This window comes from Symsagittifera roscoffensis, chromosome 7 (assembly GCF_963678635.1).
Source record: "Symsagittifera roscoffensis chromosome 7, txSymRosc1.1, whole genome shotgun sequence".
Taxonomy (NCBI): domain Eukaryota; kingdom Metazoa; phylum Xenacoelomorpha; order Acoela; family Convolutidae; genus Symsagittifera; species Symsagittifera roscoffensis.
Window position 1 is genome coordinate 38,829,665 of NC_087068.1, and position 14,578 is coordinate 38,844,242.

The 14,578-nt window shown below is 33.3% G+C and overlaps 1 protein-coding gene across 1 annotated transcript in view; it reads right to left on the reverse strand.

Annotated features, from left to right (window-relative positions):
• The window catches only part of LOC134852023 (neuronal acetylcholine receptor subunit non-alpha-3-like), a 17,646-nt gene extending 3,561 nt beyond the window's left edge, over positions 1 to 14,085 (reverse strand). Inside the window, exons 1-3 of the mRNA XM_063868301.1 lie at positions 13,942 to 14,085; positions 4,577 to 4,730; positions 4,142 to 4,335 (exon numbers count right to left, since the gene is read on the reverse strand). Of these exons, the coding sequence (XP_063724371.1) occupies positions 4,142 to 4,335; positions 4,577 to 4,730; positions 13,942 to 14,085 (492 nt within the window). The remainder of the gene's footprint in view (positions 1 to 4,141; positions 4,336 to 4,576; positions 4,731 to 13,941) is intronic.
• Between the last annotated feature and the right edge of the window lie 493 nt (positions 14,086 to 14,578).

The following is a 14,578-nucleotide window of genomic DNA, read 5'->3' on the forward strand; positions in this document are numbered from 1 at the left end:
ATATTTGGGTTATCAAAAACTTTAACACAAAATTTGAGATGAAAAGTAGCAAAAGGATGGAAAATCTGGAATATCTCGAATATCTGGATCTAAAGAGGCAAAAATCTGATTTTTGTTGGGATTTTTGCGGCTTTATGTCCAGACTTTTGCGAATTTATATACAGACTTTGGCAACTTAAAAGTCTGAGCATCGAACAAAGTTTGAACCTCGACCCGAAAATTGAAATGAGATTTTCAAAACTTTCAATTTCTGCTAAAAGGAAATGAATTTGATTTCAGTATATGTACAATTTTAAACTGCTTTCATATTTAATTTAAATTCCGTATAAAAAATCAAATACAAAATTAGACCACTCACAATTAAAAACATAGTACACAATTTTAAAACGACAAAAATGCGTGCAGCAAGAGATTAAGAATGAGAACACTTCGAATCGGTGGCAGTCATTCAATGATATATATTCAGATATAATCAATCAAAAAATGATGTACCTAAAACAAAACCGCAGCACTCAATTCAAAGTCAGATTGATCTATATGATTTTACAACGCCAGCATAAATATGCCAATAATTAGCGAACCCAAAATACTGAGAAAAAATAAAAGTCGGTCGACGAGTAGAGCGAAATATTTCCACAGATACTCATTGTTTTCCTCGCTCTCCAGAAAAACAGCATTTTCAACAATTTCTTTCATTCTCAAACCACACTCTTTGAGTTCTTCGCGGACGCTTTTATCGGTATCAACTTGTCCAGTTAGATTAGCCCATTTTTTATTCGTATTATCGTTGGCATTGTTGTTGTTGCTTTTGTTGTTTTTGTCATTGCTTTTCTTATCAATCTTACTTTGAACTTTTATACTCTTTTCAATATTAGAACTCGGTGCCATATCGTCGATTGTGATTTTAGCTCCAGGAAATGCTTTCTCGAGCTCACAAGGTCTCAAACCGAAACACCACATTGCCCTGTGCGATAAGAGCCATCTGGTATTGTATCCCATTTTGAGCTTTACGCCGAGAAAATGGATGTTCATCACTGAAAAAAAATTCAATGATAACTAAATTTGAAAAAATTAATGCAATGATAGTTCCGGACCAAAAATACAAATGAGTTTTTATGCTTTAAAAAAATTTAAATAAATCAGAACAAAAACAAGGCCGACACAAACAAAAAAATGAAATGAAATAAATCTTTTGACAGTTTTTGAAATGATAGTTAATAATCCAACTTTTAAAGTATGCGGTCATATAATTAACCTTTTTTGGCAAGCAATTATTTTTAAGTAAAATATTTGGGTTTATTTCAGCAAAAGTCAAACAGTTAAAATCAATAACTCACCCAAAGTTGTCATCAAGGCATTGAGTGATATCTGGATAACGGTCATTGTCAATAGAATTGCAATCCTTGGAATGTGCAGTGAACTAGCAGCCAGAAAATTGGTAATAGTTGTACAGGAAACGGCCTGTGCTAAGAGCATTGTTATTGCGAACGATATTTTCTCACCCGAGTCAACAGGAACAAAAAATACCGCTCCTGAGAAGATGTAAGTAGTGATTAGCGGGGTGGTAAACACAACTGAATAGAAAAAATGGCGCCGCTTTAACATCAGCCGCATGCCAAGAATATCATAATTGTGTCCATTTCCTATCTATGGATAAAAATTAATTACACTGGAATTTTGTTGCCTAAAATTTTGTCGCTATAAACAATTATTGATGCGACTTTTGAGTACAAAAAAAAATAAAAATCTTGTAATTACAATGGATAAATTCCTTAGCATCAAAATCTATTAGGATTTATTATGAATAGTCTTACTCCATTTTTGGTCTCATTTAACCAAATTTTTCCGCAACAAAACCATAAGAAAACTGATAAATGCAAGGAGGTGGGGTAAGAATCAGGGTAAATGAAAAATAGTAAAGTTTTCAAAACTAGTCATGTCAAAATTATTTCTCACTATAACAAAACTAATTTTCCAGTTTTGGTTATACCTAAATGCTTCAAGCCAACTCATAACCTAAACTTTTTCTTTTGTAATCCATCATAATCGACTCTAGTATGTTTTGATATATTGAAACTAGCTTAAATTATAATAGAAGATTTCAGATATTTATGTAAACTGACAATTAACATTCATAACAATTGATTGTTATCCAATAAAAATTTGTGCAGGCATAGAAGAATAGGCCCTTTAAAAATCATGTATAGGTCTTCATGACTAAAAGGGACATTAGTCTTAGTCAACGTAGACACCCCAAAAAAAATCAGCCATTTACCCGTCCTGATTTTCTTTCTTGTACAAAATTCAAAAGTTTCGTGTCTGTTTTGTTTCAGATTACATATTTTTCGTACAATACGAGTTTAAAACTTTTTAATCGTAAAAAACTAAGATTTTCAATTTTCTAAAACTCTTTTCTTATTTTTATGCAATGTTTACAAAATGTGGTGGTTACGGTATATTATTGTTGTTTCACGCTCAATTAAAACAGAAGCTGTCATTTTAAACAGGTTTGATATGCAATACATTTTCACAGCAAGTACCTACAGAAACTGTCAAACACACAGTTTTCAATTTTTCTGGACAAATTCATAACTTTGTTGCACTGTACTGTACGATTTTTGCGGTCACTCATATTGGTTTTCCTTTTAGTTTTTGTATCAAGACACTTTTGACAACACAAACCAACGCTAAAAACGGCTGGAAACATTTTAAATGAGAATACACATTTTTCCATTTGAAGAATTTTTTAATACAAGAAAGCAATAAGGCAGCCTTGAATTTTTATGTGATTTTTTTTTCCTATTTAGAAATTTTTTCCAGAAGTTTATCCATTATGTTTTTACTCGGTCCGATTTCCCGCATGAAGCTGAATAGAGCAACTGGTCGTATCAGCTCCCACTCCTCATATTTTTTGAAGAAGAGCAAGTTAAGATGATCTGAACTTCTGAACAAAAAACCTTGACTTGAAAATCTAAAAACAAAAATGAGACTATAAATATAAATTATTTTTCATACGTCTTGTTGATAGATAAACACAGTTTTTAGAATTTGCATTAAAAGTAGCTTTCAACTTTTTTTTACTGGACGGTTCAACGAAGCAAAAGTATTGATTTTAAGACAAGGCCCTGACTGTTCCGAGAAGAGAATAAGACCATTTTCAGAAAAAAACCCAGTTAAAAAAAATCTCAGTCGTTAATGTTTCCAAGACACTAAGTAAAAAAACTAAGTGACAATTATCACATCAATTAGGACGTTATGTGCCTCAATTACCATGACACTTGAACTCAGAATAGTTCTGAGCTAGAACATTTTGCCGATTTTTATAAGCCTAAGAAAAATTGGAAATCTCACCCGCTTTAGTTTTTCCAAATTGACCATTTTAATCGCAAATTCAATCCACTTTAACTTTAAAAAAACGATCTCGGATAAAATATTGTTATTTAAATAAGTACACTAAAAATTTTTTAAGTGATCTGAAAAAAAGTCACCCCGACCAAAAATGTTTGGTGTTTTCGGGGAACTTGGAGCAAAAAAAAACAATCAAGTCAAATAATTCCCATCTCCCATTATCAAGAATTTTTTATTCTTTTTGTTTCAACTACGAAAAAGATTATTTATACTTAAATAATACGCATAGCTTGAAAACAAATTCACGGTTTTTGAAGTGGCGTACTTACTCAGTGGGGTCTTTTAAAAACACATTAAAAAGGACGTCCATTTCCAATTGACACTTTACCCTTATCTCCCACCCTGAACCTCACCACTCGTGATTTGAATGAACGGAGAAATAACTCAATTAAAATGGAGTAACGAAACTAAAAAGAAATTATCAAAATCTTTTCCGCTTGAAGGTGTGTAATCAGATAAAAACATAATTTTTGTTATCTTACTTAAAGTGTTACTCGACAGAAGACAACATAACAGAAAACCATTTGAATTAGTTCAAAAATTATTTGAAGGTATGACAATAGGTAAAACCTTTTAAGACTTTTTCCCAGGATGTAAAGATATAATTTATTATTCACCAAAATATTTTGGTGTGAGAGGATTGGTATTAGAAGATTGGTATTATATCGGGACTCCATTGAAGACTTTCATGAATTATTAAACTTTGTAGAAGATAGAACTTACGAAGACTTACTACAGTGGGATCGAGAATCCATGACCCGAACTCAATGTCACAGGTCTGTTCATCATAAGGAAAAAAGGTGACGTCAAAACTACAGGCCACTTTGACAGTGACTGCTGACGACCAGCAGGAAACAACTCCGAAGTCGACTTGGACAAGCTGTTGATTGAAGCTCTCAAAAATGATTTCTACTGCATCATACATAACTACAACAAATAAATACTATTTTCACTAGAATTAACTTCAGTGATATACTTCCAATCTATCTATAAATGAAAAGACTAATTTTGACAAAGTTGTGGGTACTTTGAGTTATTTGAATTATATAAAATGTTCTATTTCAGCTTGTGAATGTTCATTTAAAAAAATAATTTAAATTTTAAAAAATATATGGTTTTTCGCAATCCTTCTCTTCCAAACTCATATCTCAAAAGAATCACGACTCACTGATATCCGCGGACCAGGAAGTTCGCTGGTGGAAGATGAGAACTTTTCTTCCAGGATGCGCAGTTGTGTTCCATATTGCGCTTTGTGACCTGTAGTAGACGTGTATCCATAGCGTAGCAGTCAAATAACTGTCCTTCTCCTTCACATTCAGAATCTATATTTACACACAGAAATACTCTCAACCAAAGTTTTTTAGAGGTGACTGTAAAATCCGTTCTCTCTTTTTTGCTGAAAAATAGTTGTAGAGAAGCGAGTGACGAAAAAAAAACGAATTTTTACTCAGCACATTCTCTCAAAATATTGCCTGGGTTGCACAAAGTTTTGCAATAAAATGATCCATTTAGGCTTCTGAGAAAACTTAGAAATTTAAAAATGTCTCATAAAATAGACAATAAATTTAGAGTCAAATCATTTTAAAGTTAATCTAAAGCAAAAAAAAGTTTACGAGGATATTCAGTTAATTCAAAATTATGAACTTTGTCTTTTTACAGCTTCATTTGATACAGTTACATTATGAAAAATAACCCAATCAAATCAGTTTAAATCAATTATTCGCCCATTTTCTTTATTCTTATAACTTTGTAGAGACTCAATTAAAAAGACTAAATTAGAATTTCAATTTTTGAGTAAGTTTTCAAAGTTATTTTGTTCCGACCTGAAAAATATAAGAAAAACATTTGTGTGTAACTTCTTGAAACACAATTCATTGTTCCCAATTGAGTTTTTCAACTTTTTTGGTGTATTCAATTAAAAAAATTACGCTGCATTGGTGGAGTTTAAAAAACTTTTTGATCTATTTTAGCTTCATAACTATATTTATAAAAGCATTGAAATTACTGTAAATTACTGTAATGCTGACGGATATTTTCCAGAGTACAAATTTTATCTCCAAATGAGAAGCACAATTAACACTTACGTCGGTTACGTCGATTAGCTTACGAAGTAGCACAATTAAAAAACTACTTTAAAAAGCAGTTGAAATATTCAAAGCTGCGCTCTGATGTAAGACTTGTTTATTACAACTTTGAAAGATAGGGACACAGCAATTGTGCTTGCAATAGCTTTTCTTCCAGAAAAAGTCGACTGTCTAAATCTAATAAATAAGAATTCACCTGCCCCTTTTTTTGTAAATTGATAATTCAATGCCCAATTGTTATTTGGGCCAAATTAGGATATCATCTTAGTTTAGGTGCGGAGAAGATTTTCGATTTTTTTTTTAAAGTGTTAAACACTTCAAAAGACAGTCGAAAAATTGCCGGCGCAACAGTGATACATTCAGCTTTGTCCAAAATTAGGTAGATTCCTATGGTTACAAATTCAGGAGAAATGAAAATAAAAAATTCGAGGTCATATATTTCTCTAAATTCAGAGGTTAAAATTCAAAGCTTTTAAGATGGTATGAGGAAAATTTTTCATCTTGTTATTTTCCTTAAACAGTTTTAAAAACCTAAATCAAATACAAAAAATTTTGAAAAAATAAATTTATGCATCGGTTAATAGTTTTACTCATTAAAAGCATTGCTTACAATTTTCCCTAGAAAGAGCAGAGTTTTGCTTTTCTGGCTTTTCTTTCACTGATCTGCGGGAGAAAGAACGCCAATTATATTCGAGAAGCAGCAACAATTTCCTTTTTTGTTTTCTTGAGCATAATGTTTTCCTATTACCGTAAAAAAAAGTGGAGGCTCAGATTTTTTCCATTATTTTGGTATTTTTTTTGGACAAGCTTTAAAAACAATCACTGATGCAATCAAAGTTTTAATTTTCCATTTCCAAAAGAGAGTGGTTTTGGAGTTTTGAAAAGGAACCGGCTCAGATGATGAGTAATTTTTGTTGACAGAAATGTCAAATTGGTTTATTGGTTAGTTATATAGTCTGCTCAAAAAATGTTGCAAAGTGATCTGTTCTAAAAAAAATAAATTGTCTGGCGTAGATAAAAATAATTTTCAAGCATTTTGTTGCAGAAATGAATAAATAACTGGATCGATATAAAGTGATAGGTCGGCAATACAGAATACCATTAACTTTTTATAGAATACAACATATGTAATGTGAAACTTTTCTGTACCGAAGCCTTAATTTTTTCCATTTGAGATTAAAGGTTAAATAGATTCGGGATCTGTGACCGTTCAATGAAGCGGCCATTTAATCAAAATTATAAGTTGGGCGAGTATAAACAAGTTGTAAGTACAAGTTTTTTTGTTCTCAAAAAAATCTTTGATAATTTTTTTTGCAAACTAATGTTTCAAATTATAAAGTAATCCAGATGCTGAAAATTTTATGTTTGAGTAATTGCGTAAAACAAAAATATAGTTTTTGAATACGAGTAACAGTTACTTCGTGAAGCAAAAATCACACAAGAATTTTTTGTCGAATATTTTGCAATAGCTGTTTAACTGAACATTACCAGGCGAAACGTAACGCAAAAACATCTATAAAAAATATTTTGCATAAAAAACTTATTTTTGTCGCAAATTCTGCCTCGAGCAAATATACCTGGTTGTTCTGGATTACGCGAAAGCAAGGGAATATCTCAAAACATTAACTGATTTCAAAAGTTTAAATGAATTCCCCAAAAATAGGTGGAGTAAGCAACGTTGATCATCATACTGACCTAAACCAGTTAGTGCTTGAACAATTAAGAACGATAGCTAGAAGTGTTACCTAGCAAATGCAGAATTTAAAATATAGGTTTGGTCAATGTCTGTCGAGTTCAATAACAAATCTGAAATCAAAGGGTAATTGAAATCGTGGATGTACCCCTTCAGTATTTGGGGAAAAGTATTTAGGATCATTATTTGAGAAACATATCCTTCGAAAACAAAATCAGTAAAATGTTTTTTTTTGGGGGGGATAAGCGGGTTTGGTTGTGACAATGAATATGTATGTGATAATGTTTTGGACTACAACCACCAGGGGTGTTTGGGAGAGAATTATATATGTGAATATTAGCTGAGAATATTAGCTGAACATATATGAGAATATTGCTTGATGGCTTGGGCAATTGAGATGAAGGACAACGGCAAAATTTTAGTTCCTCTGCTTATCTCTAATTTTTTGCCTACATTTTTTGTTAATCTCTAAGAACTGATCTTGTCATATTGCTTTTAAAGCACATAATGATATCATCTTAAAGTAATTTTGATTTAATTTCTAATTTATTGATTTTAATTAGGATTGAAATTTGGATTCAATTTCCTTTTGGATTAAAAAGTTTTACAAAAAACTTTTAGCCTATAATTCATCTAATCTTGAATTCTTTGTTGGATTATTACGATAAAACCTAAATTGAAATGTAATTTATTTATGTTTAAGTATCATAATGTAGCTGGTGACTTCAAACAGTGTGCAGTAAATGAACTTGATTTGATGTCAACAAATATATTTAAACTGATAGCAGTAAAGGTGATTGACTTATTGGAAAATCTTGCTGGTGGCACACAAAAATTAAATTTTTTTAAAACGTAATTTCAAGAAATACTATATTTGTTAATGGAAACCACATACGAAATGCGAATTCCGCTTACAATTTGCGGATTTCGATTAAAATTTGCAGATTCTGCGACAGCATAATTTTTCCATACTCCTATATTATGATTTGTTCAAGATAAAAACAAACTGATCAAGATTCCGCATTTTTTGCTGCATATTTTGCTAAATTGGCTGTTGTTGAAGCCTTTGCAAGAATTACAGTGTTCTAGCTATGTGTTCGTCGAACTCAAAACGGTCAAAAAATTGAAAGAAACCACAAATGTCGCGGATTCCGCGACAAATCGGTTTCGGGCTTGTTGCGGAACTCGCTTACAGTTCACAAAATGCACAGTTTCACCTCCTAATGAAGTCATTTTGTCGGATTACTGCTGCAGTGCTAAACTTTAGTTCCTGGTATTCCTCAAGCTCTACATTTTCAGTGAGACTTGTTTTTTCAATCTGAATTATTGGTTGATTGTATAGTTTGATAAAAACAGAAAAATACATAGACTTTAGAGGATTTAGAATCTGCATAATTGCGCTTGGGAGATATCAATTTTACAGTTCTCAGTTTTGAAAAAGTGCTAGTCGTATTTTCAAGGCAAGTATGCGGCATGGTATTGGTACTCGGGCAGGTTTCGGCATAAGTGTTGGTACTGGTACAGTGAACAATCAATTGGAAAAGTAAAAGCTGCAGGCACTCAGGGATTCGACCCCCTGCCAACCCAAAGGGTCCCCCCTTTGTTCTATTTTGAGATATCTATTTTTGGTGAGGCACCTTAAAATTTTTATAAAGGCGAGGGGAGATTTTTTGAGGGGAGATCGCGCGTCAAAAGAAACGCGATTTTTTTGGTCAAATTTTTCTAAGAAGTGCCTAAGAGTGCCTTTTTTGCCTTGTTTTTTCGAAAGTTTTGCCTGCGGCGCAGAAAATTTGACAACACAGGGTCCTTTTTATCTTTGGGGAGAGCTTGTAAAATCATTTTGGTCGACCTAAAAAAAAGGGTCGACAAAACTTTCGACAAAGAATTTTTTTTTGAAACTCCTCCCCCCTCGAGAAAATCCTAGTTCCGCCCCTGTATGTACGGGTTGAATACTAGATAATGTATCAAGTTTGTGTACTGCTATGAGTACGAACAGGAGTTTGCCAGCGCCACTTTTTTGGTAAAGATAAGGAAACTGAAGGTAATGGTATGGGGTTAGATAAAAGCAGCTTAGGGGATGATGAGGTTAATGGTAGAATTACATGCCACTGAATCACAGTTGTTGCTGCAATTACAAATTTCTTCAACGCAAACACTCGGGGATCACAAACATGCTAAAAATGACGTAAAAGGGGAGACGACTCACGGTAATGGAAACGTATCAAACATCATCGAAGAAAAAAACAGCATCGCCTTTTATACTTTGGTGCGACGACCTGAGTCGATCAAGGAAAATATCTTTGCCAAGAAGGTTATCTTGGTTGTGGTTATAATGTATGCATTTTGAATTGAGATTTCCAAGAACATACTTTTTGATTTTATTGGAAGAATTCATCTAGTCTTGCGATTCTAGCGGTTAAAATGTACTTTTTTGTCATTTATGTCAAAACTTGAATAAATGGAAACAATTAGCTTATTTTGTATCGTGTGTTAACTTAAACTCCATAAGGAATTATGTACATCTTATGATGTGTTTATAATTTTCTCTTTTTCTCTTTTGTTAATTGAATGGTCCCACAGCACTTACTGCACAAACGCTAAATAATGTTTTTAGGCTGTTTTTCCCACACAAAATCATATCTTAAAAGATTTTATAAAAAAAAACGTTCATCTTTAAAGTAAAAGGAAGTTATTTTGCAAGGTCTTAAAGATAATCAATCTTTTAAAGACACTCGCACCGAGCGCCCATGGATTCTAATCGATTATAATGGATTTCCGAGACAAAAATTATCCATTTGTAATCCATTGCAGATGTAAAATTTAGACCACGAAATTGATTATATTGCCTTTATAATCGATTTTTTTTGAAAAAAAAATAATCCATTATAATCCATTATAATCGAGTATAATCCATTATTTTTGTCACTGAAGTCGATTGTTTTTACCAAGATAATCGATTATAATCGATTATTTTTCAAATAAGAATCCATTATAATCCATTATAGTCGATTATAATCCATTTCATTTTTAGAACTAAATTAGGTTATTTTTAGCAAAATTTTGCAAATTTTGCGAAAATTTGCAGAAAGTATGCTATGTCTTTTACTAAATGTCATGTATCAACGTCATCCCCTCGCCCCCTTAAGTTTTTAACACACCCCCCCCCCCCCCACTCCGTAAACTGAGGGGGTGTAAAGTGGGGGGTATAAACCGGGGGAGGGGTTATACTGTGGGAGGGTAAACTGAGCGGAGCGTAAAGTAAATTGGAGGGGGGGGGGGGGGTAGTAAACTGGGGGTGAGGAGTAAACTGGGGGGGCGGGTGGTAAAATGGAGGAAGGTGGTAAACTGGGGGGGCTGTGGTAAAAAATAAAAAAAACAGCAAAATGAAGTGTTAAACTGCGATGAATTTAAAAAAGTAGATACAAAAAACTGTATACATTTTATTATGAAATATAACAATTTATGAAGCGTAATGCGAAGCAGCTGCACTAAACAGAAAATGAGATAACTTCGAACAAAATTGTAACTTTCTTGAATAACCCCTCGAAAAAATTCATTATAATCGATTATTATGGATTTTATTGGCATAAAAAAAAACATTAGGATTTAAATCCATTTTTAATGGATTATAATCGATTATGATGGATTATATTGATTTAAAATTTTTTTTAAGATTAATCTTTTTTAATCGATTATAATCGATTATTTTGTCATTTTATAGATGCTGACCATATTATGGCAATATAATCGATTATGATCCGTGGGCGCTCGGTGCGGGCATACTGCAAGATAAACTCCCTTTATTGACTAGGGGAGGCTACAACTTTCTTTCGGCTAAGTTATGACCCACGGAGCGACTGGAAAAAGACTCTTGCGCAATTTAAGAAAAAAACTTTGAGCCACACCACGACTATTTTAATAGTTTCTACGACATTTGCTCTAAACAAAAGATACTCAGAGCAATTTTTTTCTCTGAGTAAACTGGGGGGGGGGGGGGGGGGGGTGGCGGGGATATATTGGGTGGGGGGAGTAAACTGCGGGTGGGGAGTAAACTGGGGGGTGGTGGTAAAATGGAGGGAGGTGGTAAACTGGGGGGGCTGTGGTAAAAAATAAAAAAAAAACAGTAAAATGAAGTGTTAAACTGCGATGAATTTAAAAAAGTAGATACAAAAAACTGTATACATTTTATTATGAAATATAACAATTTATGAAGCGTAATGCGAAGCAGCTGCACTAAACAGAAAATGAGATAACTTCGAACAAAATTGTAACTTTCTTGAATAACCCCTCGAAAAAAATCATTATAATCGATTATAATGGATTTTATTGGCATAAAAAATATTAGGATTTAAATCCATTTTTATTGGATTATAATTGATTATAATGGATTATATTGATATAAAAAACATTATGATTTTAATCCTTTTTAATCGATTATAATCGATTATTTTGTCATTTTATAGATGCTGACCATATTATGGCAATATAATCTATTATGATCCGTGGGCGCTCGGTGCGGGTATACTGCAAGATAAACTCCCTTGATTGACTAGGGGAGGCTACAACTTTCTATTGGCTGATTTATTACCTACGGAGCGACTGGAAAAAGACTTTTGCGCAACTTACGAAATATACTTTGAGCCACACCAGTAGTATATGTTGGATGAATTCAGCCGGGGGGGGGGGGGGTGAGGACCGCCCATGTATTAACATAGGCTATAGAGTATCCGGTCCTCACCCTATGTATTAACATATGCTATAGATTTCCCAATGTATTAAGATAGGGAATAGGTTTCCCAATGTATTAAGATACGAGGTTTCAGATGGTAAGTTTCAGATGGTAAGTTTTTTTCGGCGCCCGAATTTCCCATGTATAGATTTCCCTATGTCTAAGAAATTCATTGTAGGGAATTAAGAACTCATTAGGGAAAAGGATTCCTAAAGTATTACGATGGTAGGTTTCCTATGTATTAAGATGGTAAGGTTTCAGATGGTAAGTTTCAAAAAAACTTTGGCACCCGAGTTTTTGGAGCTAGATTTAGACAATTTTCCAGATTGTAAATATTTTCCTAATCAAAAAACAACATACTGTTTTACTGGTAACCTAAACGTAGCGTTGAAAAAGAGTTTTTTCAAAAAAAAAGGTTAATTACAGAGAAAATGTATTAATTCACAGCATTGTATACAATTTTACTACATAATCTCCTACCAATTTAGAGGTTTAGTATGTATTCCATCACATTCAACTTCCCGTTTAGGGTAAAAATAGCTCAGTCCTTTTTTAGTTTGTTCATAAGTTGCGACTGCATGGTTAATCGTTTTAAATCCTCTATTCGTTGACTTCAAATTCACTGCCTCATCCAGTACTTATCGATACTTCGCCATTGGTCCATCTCCAGAGTCTTCTAATGCACGTTTTTTCAGACCTTTACTGCTAAATCTATACTTTTGACTTTTACTATCGTAACAGCAATAGGTTTTACTTCACAGGCATAAAGTTTTGATGCATCTGAACTCCTCCATGAACAATCCTGGTTCTCTCTTGTCATGTTTCTTATGTTTAGAACAGCAAGTACGGGGAAAAAAGTTGTTTTTTGCATCTGCTCTGAAGTCGTCTCGACAGTCCTTGCTTCGCCTTTCAGTCCATTCTGCTCGCTTGCTAGGAAGGATACAATCATCTAAATCTTCTTCTGCCAAAGCCAAATAGAGGGAGTCTGTATCCATTTCGAGTTCTTCGAATTTGTTGACATCGCAAAAATTATCGAAAAAGTTATAATGCAGCTCCAACATTCTCAACTTGGCATACTGTATTATAAAGAATCCTACTATAATTGGTTCACGATGCTCTATAGTAGATTTAACAAGTTCCACTTCATACAAATCTTTAGCTACGATTTTAAGTCTCTTGAAGAATTGGTTATTGATAGCTTTGTGAGTTTTTTCGTCTCCAAGATATTTTGTCATTGTATGTTTTGATCTGTCCATTAATTGATAGCCGTAGAAACTGTTTCCTAGAAGTTTCATTTTTCGGCTACTACGCCAGATAATGGATTTTCATCGCCGGCTCGCCTAGCATCAACAACAGACTGAACAATGTTGAATACTTTATGCGGTGTGTATTGTACAAAACGATGAATTTTTGTACACTGTAGTCCTAGATCCAAGTAAAAATTGAAAAGTGGTGTGATCATTGTTCCGCTGGTCAATTTGAAGCTCGATATCAACATTCTTTGCGGTTGTTTTAACAAATCGTTTTCTTCCGCATATGTCTTCATATTTTCACCAATATTGTTTCTGGAAACAACAGTATTTTTGAAAAAAGGATTGTCATTGTATGATTGTTTTGTGTCTTGATTCGAGAATCACAGAATCTGGAATTGGTTCGGGAATCACAGAATCTGGACATCCCATAGGTACGTTTTTCAGTAAGGCTGCAAAAATGGTCACATTAGCGATCAGCTTGAATCGCCATTTCGTATTTTGTCTCTCTTGTGTACAAATTTCAATGATATATTGCTTATTGACCTTGTTCTGTATATATGTCAAGTCTTCTTTAGTACAAAGCAGTATAGATTTATCACAGAGTGTGTTATTTTCATGAGCGTAGAAATAACGATATTCGCTTGTTTCTATATTACGTAACACAAATCCCAAGGCAATGTTGATTTTTGCTGCACAATCAAGTTTTTCAAAGACTTGATCCAGTTTTTCATTAACTAGATTAGGATCTAGTTTTGAAAGTTGAAAATTAAATACTTTGTGGCGTCCATTTTCTATCTCAGTATCTGTCAAGAAGTGTTGACAGGCATTCAACTCATCTCGTAGCTGATCATTATCCTCCTCGTTTTCCAAGATTTTATTCAAATTAGCAACAGAATCACTCGTTTTTCTTGCTTTCATTCCGTGATCCTTCTTGCCATGCTGTTGAAGTGAATAAGGGCTGGGAAATTCTTTCTCATACGATACACACTTTGTTGACTTTGGGGTTGACTTTACGTGCTTTTTGCTCGTATGGAAATTCATTTACTGCTGGTTGTATGTACAATAACTACATTTCGGACAAGAAATAACTGCTCGCACACAACTCTTGCGATGTCGCGCAGCATTTTTATGAACATACATCTTACTACAGTCCTCGCATTTCACTTTCTCTTTCCTGTTGAGTGCTGGCATCTGAAAAAAAGTGGAAGGTTTAGCTTGTAGTAAAATTAAATGAAAGTACATGGTACCTACAAAATTGGGAGATTTAAAAAGTCCCAAAAAATATTCGATTAATTATACTTACTTTGATTAGTTCAAATTTATTGAAAATACTTTGAAGTAGTTGTAAAGTATAGAGCGATTGCTTTTAACGTAAAGAAAATCAGAATGAAAGGAGTTTTATTTACTTTTA